Source organism: Schistocerca nitens, chromosome 1 (genome assembly GCF_023898315.1).
Source record: "Schistocerca nitens isolate TAMUIC-IGC-003100 chromosome 1, iqSchNite1.1, whole genome shotgun sequence".
Classification (NCBI taxonomy): domain Eukaryota; kingdom Metazoa; phylum Arthropoda; class Insecta; order Orthoptera; family Acrididae; genus Schistocerca; species Schistocerca nitens.
Window position 1 is genome coordinate 248,482,750 of NC_064614.1, and position 20,837 is coordinate 248,503,586.

The 20,837-nt window shown below is 44.5% G+C and overlaps 1 protein-coding gene across 2 annotated transcripts in view; it reads left to right on the plus strand.

Annotated features, from left to right (window-relative positions):
* The first annotated feature begins 17,643 nt into the window (after positions 1-17,643).
* LOC126247056 (calaxin) overlaps positions 17,644-20,837 on the plus strand; it is an 87,969-nt gene continuing 84,775 nt past the window's right edge. For both annotated transcript variants that reach the window (XR_007545387.1, XM_049948445.1), the window contains exon 1: positions 17,644-17,751. Coding sequence is in view for 1 of the 2 variants with exons in the window: in XM_049948445.1 (XP_049804402.1) it covers positions 17,719-17,751 (33 nt within the window). In the remaining variant the exon portion in view is untranslated. The remainder of the gene's footprint in view (positions 17,752-20,837) is intronic.

Sequence of the window (20,837 nt, forward strand, 5' to 3'; positions counted from 1 at the left end):
GGGAGGATGATAATATTAGTGAATATCATGTACATTACTGTGAGGGGTGTAACAGGCCTATCAGCAACTGTATGTTGTTTTTCTTCCTTCTTCTGAAGAATAATAATTGCAGCTTCGTCCTGTTTCAGGGAATTGTCTTCTTTCACAGTCGTTCTGTTTCTATAACATTAGGTTGTCTGTAGTATTAACTATTTTTTCAATGAAACACAGTCATGCCCAGAGACTCATCCATTTTTTATATTTTGAGTGGATTTACGCGCGTCGTTTGGCATTTCTTCCAAAATGTCATAATTTTCATTATCAAGCAACTATGTTTGTCTTATATCTAACGAACCATACCAGCGTTTAATGAAGTCTTGGAACGCTTGGACAATTTTTCCTTCAATATTATTGTACCGCCGGCCGTTGAGCTTGTGAAAAGTGTACTCACCATATATTTTTCTGTTGTTTTCTTCACACACCTGTTGTTTACATTTGTTTCTTGTACTATATTTTATTAGATGTTCTCACAGTCTCTCCAATATATGTCCGATTGTTTAACTCAGCATATTCTATAATATTCCTGTTATCGCTAGCTTGAAGTCACCTTCTCTGTAATAGTTGTCTCGTTCCATTTGAGATTCTCTCTCCTCGTACTTATTCGCAAAGACAATTCTCATTGCGAGGGTCGGACTTTAATAGTGGCAACTATTTAGTTCCAAATTTCACAAAATAGATACATGTTTCAAAGTTTTTCTGTCCTTCATAGTAGTCACCACTATTGTGTATAATCTGTTGCCAGCAATGTGGAAATAGCAGGATACCCTTAGCAGCGCCAGTTGTGTTGATCGTTCGAGTGGACCATGCTGTTGCCGGATGAATCTCTGCAACAGTTCTGAAGTGAATGCCATGAAGTGCTTCCTTCTATTTAGGGATCAAGTTGAAGTTACAAGGGCTTACGTCCGGGGAGTATGATGGGTGGTGCAGCACTTCCCAGCCCCAAAGATCGAACAAAAAAGTCCCAACATGCACCATATACGCCCGAGCATTGTCCTGCAAAATGATGGACAGGTCTTGAAGAAAGTGTCGCCGCTTCTTTCTCTAAGCTGTTAATTTTTTGAACACAGCCTGCGACCAGCTTAGAGAAAGAAGCGGCGACACTTTCTGCAGGATCCACCCATCATTTTCAAGGACAATGCTCGGGTGTGCCTATGGCGCAAGTTGTGATTCATGTTTGGTCGATTGATGGGACTGGGCAGTGCTGTACCACCCACCATACTCCCTGGACTTAAGCCCTTGTGAATTCAGTTTAATTCCTAAACTGAAGCAAGTACTTGATGGCATTCGCTTCAGAATTGCTACAGGGATTCTTCTGACAACAGACGGGTGCACTCGATCTATCAACACAACCGGCGCAGCTAAGGGTATTCTACGACTTCCCAATGGCTGGTAGCGGGCTATACACAATGCAGGTGACTAATCTTAAGGACAATAAAACCTTTAAACTGTTTTGCCGTGCGTTTATACAGCGCGGTCGCCGTACGTAAGACGCGGTCACCATCTTCTCGAGCACCGTGTGCCAACACTCCTGTGACAGCAGCGCTGCGTACTTACAACTGCTCACAGGGGGGGCGCCACAAGAAATGAAGCAGGCATATAGCTGGAGTCGACGGAGCAGCCCCACGTGATGAAGTGGCGTCGTCGCGGCCCGAAAGGGGAGTGGTCTGGCGGGCCTATTGGAGGACGGAGTGGGTCCTCTCTACGCTAAGTTATGTTTCATCTTGTTTTCAGAATAAATCTTCTAAGTTGTAATTAATTCCGACTTTCCATTTGGTAGTTTGTACCCAGGGCGCAACATAAACATTTGTCTATTTAGTATAAAATTTAAATAAATAGTTGTCACTATTAGATTTCCAACCCTCGTAGGTAGGAAATAAAAACTTATTATTTAAAAGCAAAGCTCATAAGTTGCGAGCGAATGAATTTCCAATGACGCACAGAGCCTGTGCGATTTTCAAACAGCTATGTGAATTCTGAATTTCTTGGCATATCGAAAAAGCAAGCCGAACCCGCACATCCAGGACGAAATCTTGTATTATCGATTGCATACCTGTGCGGATCAGCACTGCTAGAAGACCAGATATTGTGGGGAACTGGCCTACTCACACACTAAGGGACTGTTTCCAGAATGATTCCTTTACTCTGCAGTTGAGTTATCTCTCTTTTGAAACTTTATAGCAGACCGGGACTCGAATGCATGGCCTTGTCTCTACGGCGAGTGTTCTTACGAACTGGGCAACCTAATTGCGACTCACAAACTTCCTTCAAAACATTATTTATGCCAGTGCCTCTGCTCTACCTTTTAGATTCACTCTGGAAAGAATCCCTTAAGCAGGGGCTAAGCTATTTTTCTGCAGTATCCATTCTTCCAGCAGCACTAGTCCAGAACGTGGCCCAGTCAGTAAGATTATTGTCTACGAAAGGCAAGAATCTAGGTTCGATATATGCGATTTCTGTCTTTCTCGGCGTATTACGGCGTATTAGCCGAGCGGTCTCAGGCGCTGCAGTCATGGACTGTGCGGCTGGTCCCGCGAAGGTTCGAGTCCTCCCTCGGGCATGGGTGTGTGTGTTTGTCCTTAGGATAATTTAGGTTAAGTAGTGTGTAAGCTTAGGGACTGATGACCTTAGAAGTTAAGTCCCATAAGACTTCACACACATTTTCTTCGGCGTATTACACTGATGAATTCTTCTCGGGTTATCAGCCGAGTGGTGGCGTCGTCTTGTCGCAACGTTTCCATGAGTTTCGTACCCAGCATATTCTGGCGAAGTTTCGTACCCATCATATTCGCCAGAAGATGGTGTGTACGAAACTCATTGAAACGTTGCGACAAGACGACACCACCACTTTCTAGTCGAGCTTATAACATCTCCCTCACGACGGCCGATGTCGTTAATGCGGGACACAAATTCAGTAATGGTGTTGGACACTATCCAGTATCCGCAGCTAGAGTAGTAGGTAAACCATGAACTGGTGCAGCACTGTACTCTTGTAACAAATAGATATAACTAATGTTTTTGATAACTCCTCTGTTCTGTGGAGTCGTTTGTTTACTAGGTATTCTCTCACTCGGATCTTGAGCGTAAGGAAAGATGCTGATGAAACTACCAAAGAAGGAAACGGAAGAAGGAAGACAAGGATTTAACGTCGCATCGATATCGAGGTGATTACAGGCTGGGCACAAGGGCACATATTATCAGGAGGGACCAAGCGAGGAGGTCTAGGGGTAAGCGTGGAGTTCAATGCGAGACGCCTATAACAGTTTCCTCAACGAAACTTTGTCTCGAAACCTGGCAGAAAATCCAAAGAGATTCTGGTCGTATGTGAAGTATGTTAGCGGCAAGAAACAATCAAATGTATTCTCTGCGCGATAACAATGGAGATACTATCGAAGACAGTGTTCGGTCTGGAACCGCGCGACCGCTACGGGCATGGATGTGAGTGATGTCCTTAGGTTAGTTAGGTTTAAGTAGTTCTAAGTTCTAGGGGACTGATGACCTCAGATGTTAAGTCCTATAGTGCTCAGAGACATTTTGAAGACAGTGCTGCCAAAGCAGATTTACTAAACACAGTCTTCTGAAATGCCTTCACAAAGGAAGACGAAGTAAATATTCCAGAATTCGAATCGAGAACAGCAGCAAACATGAGTAACGTAGAAGTAAATATCCTCGGAGTAGTGAAGCAACTCAAATCACTTAATAAAGGCAAGTCTTCTGGTCCCGACTGTATACCAATTAGGTTCCTTTCGGAGTATGCAGATGCATTAGCTCCATACTTAACAATCATATACAACCGTTCGCTCGACGAAAGGTACGTACCCAAAGACTGGAAAGTTGCACAGGTCACACCAATATTCAAGAAAGGTAGTAGGAGTAATCCACTAAATTACAGGCCCATATCGTTAACGTCGATATGTAGCAGGATTGTGTTCGAACATTATGAATTACCTCGAAGAAAACGGTCTATTGACACACAGTCAACATGGGTTTAGAAAACATCGTTCCTGTGAAACACAACTAGCTCTTTATTCACATGAAGTGCTGAGTGCTATTGACAAGGGGTTTCAGATCGATTCCGTATTCCTGGATTTCCGGAAGGCTTTTGACACCGTACCACACAAGCGGCTCTTAGAAAAATTGCGTGCTTATGGAATACCGTCTCAGTTATGTGACTGGATTTGTGATTTCCTGTCAGAGAGATCACAGTTCGTAGTAATTGACGGAAAGTCATCGAGTTAAACAGAAGTGATTTCAGGCGTTCGCCAAGGTAGGCCCTTTGCTGTTCCTTATCTACATAAACGATTTGGGGGACAATCAGAGTAGCCGTCTTCGGTTGTTTGCAGACGACGCTGTCGTTAATCGACTAATACAGTCATCAGAAGATCAAAACAAATTGCAATACGGTTTATAAAAGATATCTGAATGGTGCGAAAATTGGCAGTTGACCTTAAATAACGAAAAGTGTGAGGTCAGCCACATTAGTGCTCAAAGGAATTCGTTAAACATCGGTTACACGATAAATCAGTCTAATCTAAAAGCCGTAAATTCAACTAAATACCTAGGTATTACAATCACGAACAACTTAAATTGGAAATAACACATAGAAAATGTTGTGGGGAAGGCTAACCAAAGACTGCGTTTTATTGGCAGGACACTTACAAAATGTAACAGACCTAGTAAGGAGACTGCCTACACTACGGTGGTCCTCCTCTTTTAGAATACTGCTGCGCTGTGAGGGATCCTTGCCAGATAGGACTGACGGAGTACATCGAAAAAGTTCAAAGAAAGGCAGCACGTTTTGTATTATCGCGAAATATGGGAGAGAATGTCACAGAAATGATACAGGGTTTAGGCTGGAAATCATTAAAGGAAATGCGTTTTTCGTTGCGACGGAATCTTCTCAAGAAATTCCAATCACCAACTTACTCCTCCGAATGCGAAAATATTTTGTTGACACCGACCTATATAGGGCGGAACGATCACCACGATAAAATAAGGGAAATCAGAGCTAGTACGGAAGGATATAGGTATTCATTCTTTCCGCCCGCTATACGAGATTGGAATAATAGAGAATTGTGGAGGTGGTTCGATGAACACTCTGCGAGGCACTTAAATGTGGCTTGCAGAGTATCGATGTAGATGTAGATGAAGACACTGCACTGCGGTTCAAATTCCCAACAGGCCAGCGAGATTTAATTTTCTTGTCATTTTCCTAAATCGCTTAAGGTGAATGTTCCCCTGAAAGCCACAACAGATTACTTTCCGAGCTCGTGTTCAATTCTCTTCACCTTGTCCTCTACGAGTCTTAATCCTAACGTTGAGTCTTAAATCCTAACCTTGCTTCCTGGAGATAATAGTAGACTGTGTCCTTTTTATAAGGCATTCGCCTAAACCGACAAAGGGAACGCTTAGAAAACCCTTCTGTGGATGGTCGAACAGAAGTACCCCTCGTGGCACACATTTCATTGTGACTCGCAGGCGGCAGCTTTGTACGCTGTAACTAGTGCGGGTCAAGGCTGGGATCCGTTCCCCCGAGGCTGATTTGCCGTTCCGCATTCGTTGCTTGCGAGGGACAGGTGCTCCTCACCCCTCGTGGTCCTGGGCGAATAAATCAACAGAGAGATCGATTGTGGAGGCGGCGGCGGCGGCGGCGGCGGCAACCGTAAATACCAAACGTGTCATGCGGCGCCGTGCCGCGCCTCTGATTCAGCCCCGTCTAATACCACTTGTCGCCGACAGCGGTAAGCGCCCCCTGTTCCAGACAAGAAGCAAACGCCGGAAAGAGCATGCGGGTGACGCGTTTATTGAGAGTAGAACTGTCACCCGATTAAATATTGCTAGTTTTTTCTTCTGAAGACCCGTGACATCTTAGCTAATGATGTGGCTACTTTTTCCCAATTAAGTTACGCCTGCGAAAAAGTTACTCTGCCTAGGTGGGACATTTTGCACAAATAGATCCATACACGAACACAGAACCCTCTGAATAGGTCATTACCCACAGCAGTGAAGCAGACAGGAAACGTGTCCAGGCGCTACAGTACGGGACGTCCACAGTGTACAACACCACAAGAAGACCGGTATCTCACCATCAGTGCCCGCAGACGGCCACGGAGTACTTCAGGTAGCCTTGCTCGGGACCTTACTGCAACCACTGAAACAGCTGTCTCCAGACACACAGTTTACAGACGACTGAACAGACATGGTTTATTCGCCCGGAGACCTGCAAGGTGCATTCCACTGACCCCTGGTCTCAGGAGATCCCGTAAAGCCTGATGTCAAGAACACAGTACTGGTCACTGGAACAGTGGTCCCAGGTTATGTTCACGGACGAGTCCAGGTATAGTCTGAACAGTGATTCTCGTCGGGTTTTCATCTGGCGTGAACCAGGAACCAGATACCAACCCCTTAATATCCTTGAAAGGAACCTGTATGGAGGTCGTGGTTTGATGGTGTGGGGTGGGATTATGAATGGTGCACGTACATCCCTGTATGTCTTTGACAGAGGAACTGTAACAGGTCAGGTGTATTGGGACGTCATTTTGCACCAGTATGTCCACATTTTCAGGGGTGCAGTGGGTCCCACCTTCCTCCTGATGAATAATAACTGCTACGGTCGCAGGTTCGAATCCTGCCTCGGGCATGGATGTGTGTGATGTGCTTAGGTTAGTTAGGTTTAAGTAGTTCTAAGTTCTAGGGACTGGTGATCTAAGAAGTTAAGTCCCATAGAGCTCAGAGCCATTTGATGGATGATAACGCACGGCCACACCGAGCTGCCATCGTGAAGGAGTACCTTGAAACAGAAGATATCCGGCGAATGCAGTGGCCTGCCTATTCTCCAGACCAAAACCCCATCGAGCACATCTGGGATGCTCTCGGTCGACGTATCGCGGCACATCTTCAAACCCCTACGACGCTTCAGGAGCTCCGATAGGCACTGGTGCAAGAATGGGAGGCTATACCCCAGCAGCTGCTCGACCACCTGTTCCAGAGTATGCCAATCCGTTGTGCGATGTGTGTACGTGTGCGTGGTGATCATATCCCATATTGATGTCGGGTTACATGCGCAGGAAACAGTGGCGTTTTGTAGCACATGTGTTTCGGGACGGTTTTCTCAACTCCGTGGACTTACAGATCTGTGTCGAGTGTGTTCCCTATATGCCTATGCTATTAGCGCTAGTTTTGTGTAGTGCCACATTGTGTGGCACCACATTCTGCAATTATCCTTAATTTATGAGCATGAGTGTAATATCCTGTCTTCGCCACTGTTTTACACACGTTACAAATAACGACGCCTGTCCCTACACGTTTCACCGTACTGCAGATGTGCCACAAGGCTCTGTCCTGTCGCCCTTCCTTTGTGCACCGTGCACCGCTGACACATGCATATCACCACCTTCCATCTTCGTCCTCAACATGCTGATGGCACCGCTTACCCAACTACTCACCACACCCTCCCAATCTCCCATGCCTCCCTACAATGCTACTTGAATCTCCTTGTAGAGTCTTATAATACACAGAAATTTCAAGTAAATCCAAAGTAAGCCCAAGCGACCATTTTTTTCCATATCACTCGGCATTTTGTCATCCAGATTTCCATCGATCCATCGACAACCAATCGATTCTTTTGAATAGCACAATACAGTTTTTTGGACAAACCCTCGACAGAAAACTAACATCAACTCTTACTACCAAACACAAGCTCAAAACTGGCTAAAACTACTAACAGGGAGCAGCTGGGGTCTATATCCTTCTACCATTACCCTCACCTGTAAATGCCTGTTTCACCCCATCCTAACATATGTCAGTACTGCCTGAATCACTGCCTCATCTAAATTTTACAGACCGCTTAAAATCCTGTAAAGACATGCACACCTTCTCGCCTTCTGCATCCGCCTATCTTTTCCAACTCGTATTGTACAACAATTCATCAACTTCCGGCACCAACGTCTCTTCTTGGAGCACCTTCAAAGCCAATACATTAACTAAAATACCCAGTCCCGGCACGCAATATCCTAATCACTAATCACCAATTCATGTACCCTCCTGTGCCCTTCCACATATCACCCTGCATGCACCTTCATGTCTTATCCATCCTTTCCCTCCAGAAGTTCAAGTAACTCCCACTACCCAGCGAAGACAGGCGAAGATGGCACTTGCGGGGAAATCAAACACCAACCGCCCCATTGGACGACCAAGGCAGCGCTGGATGGACGACCTGGCGAAGGACCTAGCAGCCCTGGGAACTGAAGACACCTGGAGGAACCGGGCCTAAAACAAGAAGGAATGGAGGCAGTTTGTGGAAGGAGCGCGTGGTCTGCAGGGCCTGTGATTGCTGAATATCTATCTATCTGTCTACCCAGCGAAGAAATCTGTCCCGAGATACCGTATATCCTTCCTTCCAGCCGAAGTTACAACGCTCTACCTCACACCGTCCTTCCACTTTCCTTCCTCCCCTTCGATGAATTTTAGTCGCCACCTGGGGTTCCGCAAGGCCCCACAGTCATGCTCATCATTCCACCCGCATCACAACGTGCCTATTCCTATGCACTACCAGCGTCATCATTATACCTTAGCATTATTATGACTATCACCAGTAATTATATTTTAACTGGAAGAAAATATCATCTAAAATGTTTTAAAAACTGTAAAATTGGCCTCAAAAGTGTATTAAAAATTTTGTGGAACATTTACCAATTGTGGTCACATTGCGCGAATAATGAAACATTACGGTCATCGGCTGGAAAGACTTTCCGTCGGTGACTGACAATTCCAGATGAATAAACTGAGAGCAGAGTCAACACACAGTACAGTAAATACGATATTTTTCTAAGCAACTGGAATCACTCAACAGAGGAAAGTCCACTGGACCTGACGGGATACCAATTCGATTCTACACAGACTACGCGAAAGTACTTGCCCCCCTTCTAACAGCCGTGTACCGCAAGTCTCTAGAGGAACGGAGGGTTCCAAATGATTGGAAAAGAGCACAGGTAGTCCCAGTCTTCAAGAAGGGTCGTCGAGCAGATGCGCTAAACTATAGACCTATATCTCTTACGTCGATCTGTTGTAGAATTTTAGAAATGTTTTTTGCTCGAGTATCATGTCGTTTTTGGAAACCCAGAATCTACTATGTAGGAATCAACATGGATTCCGGAAACAGCGATCGTGTGGGACCCAACTCGCTTTATTTGTTCATGAGACCCAGAAAATATTAGATACAGGCTCCCAGGTAGATGCTATTTTTCTTGACTTCCGGAAGGCGTTCGATACAGTTCTACACTGTCGCCTGATAAACAGAGTAAGAGCCTACGGAATATCAGACCGGCTGTGTGGCTGGATTGAAGAGTTTTTAGCAAACAGAACACAGCATGTTGTTATCAATGGAGAGACGTCTACAGACGTTAAAGTAACCTCTGGCGTGCCACAGGGGAGTGTTATGGGACCATTGCTTTTCACAATATATATAAATGACCTAGTAAATAGTGTCGGAAGTTCCATGCGGCTTTTCGCGGATGATGCTGTAGTATACAGAGAAGTTGCAGCATTAGAAAATTGTAGCGAAATGCAGGAAGATCTGCAGCGGATAGGCACTTGGTGCAGGGAGTGGCAACTGTCCCTTAACATAGACAAATGTAATGTATTGCGAATACATAGAAAGAAGGATCCTTTATTGTATGGTTATATGATAGCGGAACAAACACTGGTAGCAGTTACTTCTGTAAAATATCTGGGAGTATGCGTGCGGAACGATTTGAAGTGGAATGATCATATAAAATTAATTGTTGGTAAGGGGGGTACCAGGTTGAGATTCATTGGGAGAGTGCTTAGAAAATGTAGTCCATCAACAAAGGAGGTGGCTTACAAAACACTCGTTCGACCTATACTTGAGTATTGCTCATCAGTGTGGGATCCGTACCAGATCGGGTTGACGGAGGAGATAGAGAAGATCCAAAGAACCGTGATAGCGTTACGGAGATGTTTAATAAACTCAAGTGGCAGACTCTGCAAGAGAGGCGCTCTGCATCGCGGTGTAGCTTGCTCGCCAGGTTTCGAGAGGGTGCGTTTCTGGATGAGGTATCGAATATATTGCTTCCACCTACTTATACCTCCCGAGGAGATCACGAATGTAAAATTAGAGAGATTAGAGCGCGCACGGAGGCTTTCAGACAGTCGTTCTTCCCGCGAACCATACTCGACTGGAACAGGAAAGGGAGGTAATGACAGTGGCACGTAAAGTGCCCTCCGCCACACACCGTTTGGTCGCTTGCGGAGTATAAATGTAGATGTAGATGTAGATGTAGACTGACTGCTGCAACACCAGTCTTACAGGTATCCAACACGTCCTGGAAGTCGCAAGCGGGCGAGTACGCCGCAAATGACACACCAGAATCACGGAACCCCAAAAATAGCGTTATATCAAGAGAACTACTCAAGCAAGATAACCACTTTGTGAACGAACAGTAAATTGCAGACGGTGTAGCAGCTTAATAAATTACGTGGTAGGCCAGTAACAAATAGCCACGGAGAATTAGTTCTCGTGATCTTACTAGTAGTACGTTCAACTTGTTTGTCTCCTCGTTACCTTAGTTTGTCTCCTCGGTAACCTTAGTGAAAGCAGTACACAGCTAGCGGGTAGGAGTATCCTCTCCCACGAAGAACCACAAACAAGCACAATAACGTGTCCGACGTCAAAGACGTCAAAGAGATAGTATCGACAGCAGTTGAGAGACATACACCACAAAAATTAATAAGTGATGGTACTGATCCACCATGGACACAAAGCGGGTCAGATCGTTGTTGCAGAAGCAACTAAAAACCATGCCAAATTTAAAAGAACGCAAAATCCCCAAGAGTGGCAAAGTTTTACGGAAGTTCGAAATATAGCGCGTACTTCAATGCGAGATGCTTTTAATAATTTCCACAACGAAATTCTGTCTCGAAATCTGGCAGAAAACCCAAACAGATTCTGGCCATACATAAAGCACACCAGTGGCAAGACGCAATCAATACCTTCACTGCGCGATAAGAACGGTGAAGTCACTGATGACAGTGCCATTAAAGCAGAGTTATTAAACACGGTTTTCCGCAACTCCTTCACCAAAGAAGACGAAGTAAATATTCCTGAATTCCAATCAAGAACAATTGCCAAGATGAGAAACATAGAAGAAGATATCCTCGGTGTAAAGAAGCAGCTTAAATCATTTAATAAAGGCAAGGCCTCCAGTCCAGATTTTATACCAGTCAGGTTCCTTTCAGAATATGCTGATAAAATAGCTCGATATTTAGCAATTATATACAACCACTAGCTCACAGAAAGATCCGTACCTAAAGACTGCAAAATTGTTCAAGTCACACCAATACACAAAAAGGGAAGTAGGAGTAATCCGCTGAATTACAGCCCTGTATCACTAACGTCGATTTGCAGTAGGGTTTTGGAACATATACTGTATTCGAACATTATGAAGTAACTCGAAGAAAACGATTTATTGACACATAGTCAGCACGGTTTCAGAAAATGTCGTTCTTGTGAAACACAACTAGCTCTTTATACTCATGAAGTAATAAGTGCTACCGATAGGGGATGTCAAATTGATTCCATATAGTTAGATTTCCAGAAGGCTTTCGACACCGTTCCTCACAAGTATCTTCTAACCAAACTGCGTCCCTACGGAGTATCGCCTCAGTTGTGGGACTGGATTCGTGATTTCCTGTCAGATAGGTCACAGTTCGTAGTAATAGACGGAAAGTAATCGAGTAAAACAGAAGTAATATCCGGCTTTCCCCAAGGATGTGTTATAGTCCCTCTATTGTTCCTGATCTGTATTAACAACATAGGAGACAATCAGAGTAGCCGTCTTAGATTGTTTGCAGATGAGGTTGTCATTTACCGTCTTGTAAAGTCATCAGATGATCAAAACGACTTGCAAAATGATTTAGATAAGATATCTGTACGGTGCGAAAAGTGGCAATTGACCCTGAATAGGGAAAAGTGTGAAGTTATCCACATGAGTACTAAAAGAAATCAGCTAAATTTCGATTACGCGATAAGTGACACAATTCTGAAGGCTGTAAATTCAACTAAATACTTAGGGATTACAACTACAAATAACCTAAACTGGAACGATCACATAGATAATATTATGGGTAGAGCAAACCAAAGACTGCGATTCATTGGCAGAACACTTAGAAGGTGCAAAAGGTCTACTAAAGAGACTGCTTACACCACGCTTGTCCGCCATATTTTGGAGTATTGCTGTGCGGTGTGGGATCCACATCAGGTGGGACTGACGGATGACATCGAAAAAGTGCAAAGATGGGCAGGTCGTTTTGTATTATCGCGAAATAGGGGAGATAGTGTCACAGACATGATACGTGAATTGGAGTGGCAATCATTAAAACGAAAGCGTTTTTCGTTGCGACGAGATCTTCTCATGAAATATCAATCACCAGTTTTCTCCTCCGATTGCGAAAACATTCTGTTGGCACCCGCGTACATAGGGAGAAATGATCATCATAATAAAATAAGAGAAATCAGGGCTCGCACGGAAAGATTTAAGTGCTCGTTTTTCCCGCGTGCCGTTCGAGAGTGGAACAGTAGAGAGACAGCTTGAAGGTGGTTCATTGAACCCTCTGCCAGGCAATTTATTGTGAATAGCAGAGTAATCACGTAGATGTAGATGTAGATGTAGATGTAGACGTACAAGGAATAGAGCAAGGTTTCGCCACAGTTTCCGCGTTTACCCAGAATAAGACACAATTCAACGATCATCTTTCAAGCAGTGTGCAATGTTACCCAACTAGTTACTTACCAGATGGGTTTGCGATTTTCGTGATGCACGTCATTCAAGCAATTTTTGGGTAATTCATATTTAAATGAGACAGTTCTGTTCAGACGGCAGGTTCTGCAGCAACTGCTCTCACGCTACGGCATTACCAGCCGCGTTTGGACTGCATTATGAATAAATTCTGGTCGCTTCAAGCGTGTTTATATAGCATGAAATGAGTGGTAATTTTCTGGTTTTAGTAGTGAATGCTCGCTGACTGCGCCAGGAACACGAATAGATTCCGCATTGCCGCATTCAGCGACAAAGAAGACAAGTATGCTTTCGGAGTCTCTGAAAGTACGTAACTTTTCATTTCTGCCCATAATTTAACTTATTAGGAGGAAAATCCTACCCGAAATACATTCTGCTATTCCCATAGAGTTTGTACTTCGGGAATTACAGGTGAATATCAATAGTTTCGGACGTCTTGTTGAATACTAACTGGGCTATTTTAAGGTTCAATTACAAATCTACGGGATCTAACTGTAATAACTTTGGGAAACCAAAATAACTAACCGTCAGAACTCCACAAACAAGTAATATGATGAGACTAACTTTTCTTAAAATATATCTTGTTAAGCGTGAAACATGTAATGTGATTCTTCGGTTTCTCCCAGCGTATTTGTTGATCGAAAAGACCACGGGTGTGCTGGCGGTTGGTATGTCCAACGGATCCTTTAGACACTGTCAACCGGTGGTACAACATGGACTGTTCGATCGTGAATCATTTAATTCATTAGTAACCGAAAATTATATTGACTAATGGGAAAATTGTTTGAACTTCCTTGGGGATACACGCATTTTCCACCAGTAAAAAGCCTTACTTCTTTGCTGTCAAAGTGAAAGACAATTTCTGATACGCATCGAACATTCAAAGTCAGTAATCTGCGTACTCTAATTAAAGGTGTAACTGAAGTTAGTGAGCCGGCTGGAGTGGCCGAGCGGTTCTAGGCGCTTCAGTCTGGAAACGCGCCACCGCTACGGTCATGGGTTCGAATCCTGCCTCGGGCGTGGATGTGTGTGATGTCCTTAGGTTAGTTAGGTTTAAGTAGTTCTAAGTTCTAGGGGACTGATGATCTCAGAAGTTAAGTCCCATAGTGCTCAGAGCCATTTGAGCCATGTTGAAGTTAGTGAACTTTCGTTGCTTCTGTGAATCGTGCTGTCCAGATGGCTTAGTAGTTATTTATTACATTATTGGCTGAAAATCCTCGCATTGCCCTTGTATTCAATATTTCAGTTTTCTTTTGGAAACGAAAACAAAAAAATGGACTGTTGGACTGTTTTTGTAGTGTAGTACCAAAAAATTCATTTCCATGTACTTGTGAAAACACCTTTGAAATTATGAAAAAATCGTGCAAAGAAATATGGATAACGTACAAATGAATAAGTACATCTGGTTCACTTGTCTACAACGCGATTTTGTACATGTATCTAAGACAACGCCTCTTCATTTCTCTACAGACGGATATTGTTTTAGCTTACAGCTGTCTGCGCTTCGCAGTTGAAAATTGTCAAAAGGGCGATCAAGCTAACTCGACTGTAGGAGTGTCTCAATAATAAACAATAAATGTATTAAATATTATTTAAATTGAAGGAGGAGGGGGGGGGAGACAGGAAAGGATAGGAACTAATGATCAGCTGCATCGGAACTTTCTACGGAATCTGTGGCGATGAGTGAAAAGTGTGCATGACTGGAACTCGGACCCAGGATCTCCTGCTTAGTAGGCAGTTACGTAAACACTTCGCTCTTTTTCTTTATTGGTTCAAATGGCTCTGAGCACTATGGGACTCAACTGCTGAGGTCATAAGTCCCCTAGAACTTAGAACTACTTAAACCTAACTAACCTAAGGACAACACACACATCCATGCCCGAGGCAGGATTCGAACCTGCGACCGTAGCGGTCGCGCGGTTCCAGACTGTAGCGCCAGAACCGCTCGGCCACCAGCGGCCGGCTTTCTTTATTGTTATTTTAATACTTTTACAATAAAGGTAGGCCGGCAGCGGCCTATCTACGCCGTTCTTCGGCCACAGTGAATACATACAGGAAAACAAAAAGACAGAAAAACAAACAAATATGGTGGACAAAAACGGGAAACAGATAAAGTAAAAAATAAATAAAACCGTTCACGTGCGCACTGATTGGATAAAAAACGTTCATCACTGTACACAACGGGGAAGAACGAGTTTACACACTTGAAAAAATGGGTTCAAATGGCTCTGAGCACATTGCGACTTAGCTTCTGAGGCCGTCAGTCGCCTAGAACTTAGAACTAATTAAATCTAACTAACCTAAGGACATCACACACATCGATGCCCGAGGCAGGATTCGAACCTGCGACTGTAGCAGTCGCTCGGTTCCAGACTGTAGCGCCTAGAACCGCACGGCCACTCAGGCCGGCACACTTGACGGAGGAGCACAAACGGAGAGACACTGAAGCACTGACGCGAAAACACACACGAGCACTGTCGACGACCTCCGGTGCACGAAGCTGGACTGTTCACGCACAAAGCCGGGGACCTGCGAAAGGGAAGAGGTATGGGTAGGAGGGATAGGGGGAGGATGTTGATGCCAGTGGGAGAGGAGAAGTGAGGGGGAGAGGGAGGGGAGAGGGTAGGGGGGGTTGTGGAAGCCCATGAGGGGAGGGGAGGGAGGGAGGAAGAGAGGAGGGAGAGAAGTGTAAGAGGGTGCCCTGTAGGAAAAACACAGGGGGAGGAAGGGGAGGATCAAAGTTTGTAGGAGGGGTAGATGGAGGGGATGAGGGCATCATCAGGGAGAGGAGTTGATGGAAACCACCTTGGGCAAGGGTATGGAGTGTGGAAAGATGGAGAGCAGGTGGGATGTGGGAGTACAGGTGTGGCAGCAGATGGGGGTGGGGAAGGATGGGAGAGACAAACGGGTGAGGGGGATCAGGTTTGCGGGAGATGTAAAGGTCCGTATCCGTTGGAGGAAAAGGAGGAGGTGTGGGAATGGAATTAAGTCGTAGAGGATCCACGTGGGAGACGGGAGGTGGATGCGATAGGCGAGGCAGAGCACATGGCATTCCAGGATTTTAAGGGATTTGTAGAAGGTGGGAGGGGCGGCGATCCAGGCGGGATGGCTTAGAAAACCAGTTCAACCAGTTCGCCACCCAGCACAGTATTTATCTCAAATGCACGGAATATCTCAGCATGCTCCCCGGCTGATGTATATTCTCACTTAGCCCCACCTACCCACAGACCCCCTCTTTGTTCTCCATGCTCGCTAATTTTAGATTCCTGCTGGAGGTCGAATGTAAATGTGCATCCACACTGAAGGTTGGGCATTCATTGCCCATTGAGGTGAAACAATAACACACTGAAGCACCAAAGAAACTGGTATAGGCATGAGTCTTCAAATACAGAGATATGTAAACAGGCAGAATATGGCGCTGCAGTCAGCATTGCCTAAATAAGACGGCAAATGTCTGGTGCAGTTTTACCTTCTCCAATACGCTGATGACACCGCCTTCCTTGCCCTCGCCCCCACCCTGCAACGCTCCCAGCACTTTCTCCAATCCCATCTTGACCAGTTCACCACTTGGTGTAACCAGTGGCTGCTCAAGGTCAATCCTTCCAAGACCCAGGCGATCACTGTAGGCAAAAACACCATTTCCTTCCATCTCCTCGATTTCTATCTCACCATCTACGGCCGTTCTATCAACCTCACCCCAACCCTCAAGTACTTTGGCGTCACCCTCGACCGTCGCCTCTCCTGGACCCCCCATCCCCCGACGATCCAAGCCCAGGCACGCTCCAGACTCCACCTCCTCAAGCTCCTTCCTGGCACATGGGGTCTGTATCTCTCGACCATCATCCACACCTATAAATCCCTCATCCACCATATCCTCTGCTATGCCCATCCTGCCTGGATATCCAAACCCCTCGTACCTTCTACAAATCCCTTCAAATCATGTAACGCCATGTGCTCCGCCTTGCCTATCACATCCGTCTCCCCTCCCTCACGCAAATCCTGTATGACTTAATTCCGTTCTCACACCTCCTCCTTTTCCTCGAACGGTTACGGATCCTTTACACCTCCCACAAACTTGATCCCCCTCATCCGCTTGTCTCTCCCATCCTTTCCCACCTCCGCCCACTGCCGCGACTGTACGCCCACATACCACCCACTCTCCATCTCTCCACACTCCATACCCTTGCCCAAGGTGGCTTCCATCAACTCCCTCTCCCTGATGATGCCCTCATCCCCTCCATCTACCCCTCCTACCAACTTTGATCCTCCCCTTCCTCCCCCTGTGTTTTTCCCCCAGGGCCCCCTCTCTCCCCTCTCTCCCTCCTCTCTTCCTCCCTCCCTTCACTCCCACTGGGCTTCCGCTAACCCCCCTCCCTTATCCCCTCCCTTCTCCTCTGCCACTGGCATCAACACCTTCCTCCTCTCCTTCCTACCTGCACCTCTTCCCTTTGGCAGGTCCCTGGCTTTGTGTGTGAACAGTGAATCTTTGTGCGCCGGAGATCGTCTTCAGTGCTTGTGTATGTCTCTGTTTGTGCTCCTTCGTTCACGTGTGTGCTTTCTGTCTCCTCCGTTTGTATACAGTGCTGAACGTTTTTATTCTGACAGTGCGCCTGTGAACGGCTTCATGTATTTTAATATTTCTGTCTACCGTTTTTATCCACCATGTTTGTTTTGTTTTCTGTCTCTCTTTACACAGTCTGTGTTATCTGTGGCTGAAGAGCGGCGTAGATAGGCTGCTGCCGGCCTACCTTTATTGTAAAGGTGTCGAAATCACAACAAAGGGAAAAAAATGGCGCAGTTGTCAGATCGGTTACTGCTGCTACAGTGGCAGTCGAGACCATGCCACGTCGTGTTGCGGCACTTCTGTATGCTCGCGGGGGCCCTACACGATATTAGGCAGGTGTACCAGTTTCTTTGGCTCTTCAATGTATGATTGCTTCGTGTCTGTTTTTTACGGGCATGTTCAAAAGAACAGACACAGCGCATTTATATAAACGTATTAAAACCTCATGCATGATGCGGCATTTTTTCGCGCATCTCAGTGTTTGTGGCGTCATATCTCTTGAACTATGTGTCGTACAACGATATATTTGTATAGATACATTGAGCTGCATATGTGGGCACTGTCTGCGAAATATGTTGCGATCAGAGTTAGTAGCAAAGAAGCAGTTAATTTAAACGTCATCCATGATGCGGCAGCTTTTCTGTCTCAATGTTTATGACGTCATATCTCCTGAAGTATGTTGTGTCGTACCATAATGTAATTTTGTAGGCGGATTTAGATGCATATGTGGATACTGTCCGCGAAATTGATTGCGAATAGAGTTTCGTCATGCATGATGCAGAAGGTTTTCAAGCAGCTCATAGGTTATGACGTAATATCTCTTAAACTGTGATAGGTAGATCGTTCTTACCCCAACAGCGATTGCTGCCTGACAGCAAGAGTAGGTGTACCAAGTTTGGTTGATATCGGTCTGGTGGTTTAGCCGGAGATGTGGAACACACACACACACACACACACACACACACACACACACACACGCATGCATACATACATACACACAGTTTTTAATATGTGTTGATTTCGGGACGTGTTTCAGCTACTACCATCACTAAAAACTACAAAGCGAATGTTTACAGTTCATTAGTCGCAATAAACCGTCTGCCGAAGTGTAGTGGTAGCGCTCTATACATTCACACTCTTTCCTCGAGTTTATCTCGTCGTAAGGAATCCTCTGTTTTCTGGATTTTGGCATTTTTTAAACTTTGTGGCCGGATGACCTTCTAGTCCCTATAGTCAACAGTTACCTAAGGCGGAAAAGTCGTGTGCACCACTTCTCTGAAAATTATGCAAACTTTTTTCTGTTGGTTGTGGTATTTGAGGTACTTGTGCATCGTATTATCCTGAGGCGGAGATAGGAGACCAGCCCAACATTTACTCAGAGGAGTGTGTAAAACCACCTAAAAACCTCATGGAGGCTGGCCGGTGTACTAGATCAACGGTCGTTAATCCGTCGCGCTTTTTCGGCGCTGGTTCTGTTCATCTCCGTGTCTCAAAATCCATCACACTCCTCGCTAAACTATACCAGCGAATCGTCTAGTATTATTGAAAACAGTTGATTTCCTTTTTAACAAAATGAACTTGTCAGCCAGCTAAAGAAAGCAGAAAATTGAATTATCGACCACTGAGTGATGGATATAACATGTGAAAATATTTTACAAAAGGCAGTTCTTGTTTGTTCTTAAGTACAGACGTACGGCTTAATAATGATGTTCTATGATTTAAACGGGAATTTTTAATATTTCAAACCCATCTCTATAGTTTTGAATGGCAGGCCGCCGGTGACAGCATTTTACATAGAAATTCACTGGCTCAAGTGGAGTGAAGAAATACGATTGCGATCGTCTAAAATATTTTGTTGCAAGATAAATTGCACCTGCAAACCACTTCTGAAAACAAGATATTCTCGGCGAGATGTCTGGTTTCACTGCCGAAAGACTTTTTATGTTGGGGGCTGGAAAGAGAGGCTAGCAAAAGAATGGTTTGGAAAGACGATTCTGGTGGAATAATCAAAGAAACCTGGATCGAGAAAATCTTTCTAATGGAAATTTTTGCAATCATTAGGCTATGAGTTGCAGAGCTCATATGTTTCTGCTATCTGTGTTCACTTTGTCAAAAGTTGGTGAGAGATAGGGTCAAAAGAGTACGTAGAGAGACGTGTTTAAATCGGTGGTGACAAAAAAGTTTCACAGTATCTTCTTATGGATGAAGAAAGGCATTATGAAGCATTGTTAAAGTTTAAAGTTGTTTAAACTTCAAGGAAATTACTTAGGATGAATTCAGAGGGATGAAATCAGTAACTTTTTTTGCAGTTGGAGCTGAGGTTGGGGTAGATTTGTGAGGTCAAAGTGAAATTCAAAGCTGTCGGAAATAATCTATTAAAGAACTCGTCAGGTGATTATTCATACAATAGAAGTATTCCGTAAGCCTAAATTTTGTTGAAATCGGTTACGGTGGTAGAAATTCATGAGGCTAATCCATTTTGTGATCATTATTTATATGAGACAGGTAAAATCTGGTTCTGGGTATAGATCTACGATTTTCTAGCACCATTACAGTGATATCAGGGCCACATTTTGTCAAAAAGATAACTGCTAACCCTAATCACAGGAATGGCTTAGTTTCTGGGATTGGGGGTAAGCTGCCACAAGTGGGTTCACACTCTATTGTATTCTCAAGCTCTATTGCTTCGATGGAAGTCGTTTTTAATACAAAAGTCGATAAAAGAGTCTTGTATTACTTTTCTTCATTTTTGTTCAAGCTTTTTTGCCGGAGCAGTCTCATTCAACACCGCCCATCATGTGCGGCTAGCTGATGGAACACAGAGCAATTTTGTAACGTAACATCTCACAGTGTTAATAATATATTACAGCAGTACAAACTTTGTCAATTCCCAAAACATAATTACAACGTGGTAATTAAAATGCATCACTCATGTAATCTCTTATTCCACGGTAAAAACAGATGAAATCAGTGAAGAATCTAACATCTTAAAATATAACGAGAAGTAAATTAAACAAAAGAAAATCAATATAACCAGCTTTTTGTAAACACATACGAATCAAAAATGGCCATCACATACATCAAAGCTGCGCACCACTCAAGCTACAACGTTTTTCAACTATTAAAATTTTGTATTTGTGGGGATCCACATCCTGCAGATGCTTAATAAACTATGTTGCTTCATTACGTTGTAATCGTCAGGTGCATCTCAAATAAAACCAGAGTATGAAAATGTCACCCTGCGATAGACTTCATTCTCATTAGTGCTCTGACATGGCCTCTTGAAGCATTGCCTTTTCGATTTATGTTTATGTTTTCTGTTCAACTTCCTTCTTCAACTGAGGAGCTTGCATGTACACCTGTTTACAGCTAAACGGCCACGTTGCCCACAAAAAATGCATACTGCTCACTACGCCTTCCAT